This window comes from Taudactylus pleione, unplaced genomic scaffold (assembly GCF_031769625.1).
Source record: "Taudactylus pleione unplaced genomic scaffold, aTauple2 ptg000038l, whole genome shotgun sequence".
Lineage (NCBI taxonomy): Eukaryota > Metazoa > Chordata > Amphibia > Anura > Myobatrachidae > Taudactylus > Taudactylus pleione.
In genome coordinates, this window is record NW_028284440.1 from 555,459 (window position 1) to 559,163 (window position 3,705).

Here is a 3,705-nt window from a genome sequence, read left to right on the forward strand (position 1 = left end):
TGCTGGTACCGATGTTTACGCTGTTGCTCATCATTGGGCGGATATGGGAAGGCAGCAGTGAGCGTCCCTATGCTCGGGTAAGCTTTGGAAGCATTAGTATATTTTCGCAGCAGCATATCGCATGTGGAATCGCAGCTGAGATTGCATTAGCGTCCGCTGCTGAATCAGACCCTTAATCCGGCTCTGGGACAGCGCAAAAGGAAGGAGGGATGGAGCAGGGGCGTATTTATAATGGGTGCAGGGTGTGCGGTGCACACGGGTGCCTGTGTCCAGGGTAGGCCAACACTGCACACCCTGCACACATACTTTTTAATACTTACCTCTCCGAAGCCCCACGTCGGCTGGAGCAGTGCTACACAAGATGCCTGCCGCCACTGCCATTTTTCCCGGCATTTTCCGCAAGCACAGTAGGGAAATCACCGGGAAAATGGCTGCCACGCCATTTTCCCACTGACCTGCGCTGTAGACTTAGACTAGTTCAAGGTCAGAGCCTGTGCAAGTGTGCGTGAGGCTGCGATGGTACTCGGTGTTACCGATGGTTTTGCAGTCTTGCTAAACATTACGGATGTGTGTAAGGTAAGGTGGGTGTCCTTATGTAGTGCAACTAATGGCATTATGATCGCAATGGATTAGCATACTATCGCAGTTAAACTGCGTGCGTAATCGCTATTGCAGTTGCGTTCCGTAGTGAATCAGGCCCACTGACCACACACATATCGATTTGTTGCATTACCAGTGCACACAAGAACATGCATATGACAGAGCTGCAGCCACATGTGCACGCCTGTAGGAAGCTAAGCACACACTCTGCACATTACACACGTCCCCTCTTAGTGCCTAACCCTAATACTCCACCCCACAGCGTAACCCTAACCAGCCCCGACATTCTTACATTCGGGATGCCAACAGTCTGAATTCTGGTGGCATTGTGAGTGGTTTCAGCATTTCAGCGCCGGGATCTCGACTGCCCAGCATCCCGAAAGTCAGTATGCTGACTACATCCTCTGCATAGTATGGATTATTATAAGTAGTACCAGCAACATCATGTTAACTAGCATACTTAATATAGCATTTCTTTCTCATTTCAGGTCTATATTATAAATAAATCACAATACTACAAATGTATTAAGATTAAGAAAATACAGCGCACACGTATCTTTCTGAGAGAAAACTTGTTATTAAACGGAATGTTATTTCACATTGTGATCAAATAATTTACTTTAAATTGAAATTCAAAAACATTATTTTTGAAACTTTTTCACTTGAGAGTCGAGTACGCCTTTCTGTTACAGTTTGTCCCTGCTTTGAAAAGATGCGCTCACATGGTACAGAAGTAGCCATTATGCAGAGGCGTCGTTTCATCAGGTCAAAAAGAGTCGGAAAAATCACTCTTTCTTTCCACAAAAGTAGCGGGTTGTCTACCCTGGGCAAAAGGGGCATCCTCATGAATTTATCGAACTCGATAATGCTTGCTGCTCGAGAATTCTCTGCATGAGTTTGGACTAGGCCTCCTACAGACATGTCAAAATCTTCCCATACAGAGCTGGAAGGTGTGGAAGTTCCAAGATCTTCTGTGGCCGGCAGAATACATTGAGCTATTGGTGGCCTAGGCTCTTGGTATTCATTTCGTCCACGTATTGCGCAACATTTATTAATGACGGTTTCTTTGGTCTCTTTAAAGCGATGGTCATCTTTGGAGAATCCATGTTCTCTGAATTTAGGATCCAGCAAAGTCGATTTCCATACGATGGTCAGATCCCGATAATTTTTTAGTAGACGGTCCGACACTTCCTCTGTAAGTTTGGTAACTAGAGCAAGGACAGTTTCGCTATCAAAGACAGTGTTCTTCAGCCGGAGACAGTGGCTTAGCAAGCCTTTGCTAAGTAGGACAACTTTAGACAACGTAACATTGTGCTCACTACTGATTTCCCTGGTGACCTCTTCAAAGCACCCAAGGATTTCAGATGACTTTTCAATAACATACCAGTCTTCATTTGTCAAACGTTGAACTGAATCGGGATTCAATATAGCTAAGGCACTTTGAAGAGGCTCTTTTATTTTTGAAATCCTCTGTAACATTTCAAATGTAGAATTCCAACGTGTTGGACAATCTTGTTTTAATGTTAAAACGGGATATCCCATCTGCCTTTGTATGCTGTGCAACTTATCACTAGCCTGTGGACTTCGTTTGAAATATTCCTCTGTAGACTTCACTTTTGCCCTTATTCCACCTAGTGTTTCCAGACTTGCTTGCACAACTAAGTTCAAGATGTGTGCAAAACATGGCACATGCCACCAATTGCAAAGCTGCACAGCTTTGACCATATTGGCCGCGTTGTCTGTTGTGCACGCCACAATTTTGTCATGTATGTTCCACTCCCTTGTAATTCTTTCCAACTCGCTGGCAATATTGTCTGAAGTGTGTTTGCCAATAAATTTGAAAGACGATAGGAGGTATGATTTCAGACAGCAGTCCTTATCAATAAAATGTGCTGTCACAGCAAAATAATTTTCGTTCTTCAAAGAAGTCCACCCATCTGTAGTGAGAGCTATGTATATTGCATTGTGTTGAATCTCATTTTTAATTCCCTCCAATGTATTATCATAAAACTTATTTAATAAGCTATTGGATAAAGTTTTTCTGCTTGGTAGTTCATAATTTTTGTTAAGCATGGATAGTAATTTCTTAAATTCAGTACTCTCAACAACATTGAAAGGATGGTACTCTTTAACAACCATCCTTAAAACTTGTTCATCTATTTTAGAACGTTTGGCGGCAGATATTGGTTTAGTTGTAAATGTAGTGATTTTGCTTTGTTTTGAATTTGAAGAAGTAGATGCTACAACAAGCTGCTCAGGAGGAGCTGCTGATGAATTATCGTGCTGGTTGTTACCTTCATTTGAAGGATGTTCTTCATGAATTTCAATTGCTAATTGCAATGGCCTTGAACAACTTTCTGTTAGGTTAATAGTCGGATGTTTAACCCGTAGATGTCTTGTCATATATGAAGTGGAAGACCCCTTGCCAGACAACACGGATGAGCATATGTTGCATTTAACTTTTTCCTTTGAGGGGCGAACAAAGTAATCCCATACCGGACTTTTTAACGCCATGATAATAATAGTACAGTATACTCACTGCACTCAGCGTGAAACTAAACAACTGCGCAAGTGCGTGTGCGAAATTAACAATCAACTGCTGACTCTGAATGAGTGACTGACTGACAGTACAGATCACTACATTCACTGTGACAGGCTGACAGCCAAGTAGCTAAGCAAAGTAGCAAGGTTGTTTTCAGTAACAGTGTGACTAAACAACCTTGCTACTTTGTTTTGCTTAGCGAATTGGCTACTTTGCAATTGTTTTAATTTTGTTTTGGCGGGTATGGGCTTATAATAGCAACACTAAATTCACTGACTCCCAAGGGGTGTGTCACTGTGAGTATGCCATGTAGGGGCGCTGCTGGCTCCGAGTGAGTCATGAGTCAGCTCCGCCCCTTGCAGCCCCAGCGTGTTGTGATGATTCGTCTCTCGAGTCAATGCCGCCGCAGAAGCGGCGGCATTGGCAGAATAACGTGCACTGACTCGGGTCAGTGCACATGCACACCCTGCAGACGTGATAGCGGCGTGACCCGGAGGCCGCAGCAGAGCATGGGCAGGCAGTGCGCACAGAGGATCAACAGTGAACAAAACACTGGCAGCCAG

At 43.8% G+C, this 3,705-nt stretch overlaps 1 protein-coding gene across 1 annotated transcript; it reads right to left on the reverse strand.

The window, feature by feature from the left end:
* Window positions 1-1,215: 1,215 nt before the first annotated feature.
* Window positions 1,216-3,114, reverse strand: LOC148538630 (E3 SUMO-protein ligase ZBED1-like). The gene has a single exon (XM_088452561.1). It carries the CDS (start codon window positions 3,112-3,114, stop codon window positions 1,216-1,218), a length of 1,899 nt encoding a protein of 632 aa, XP_088308687.1.
* Between the last annotated feature and the right edge of the window lie 591 nt (window positions 3,115-3,705).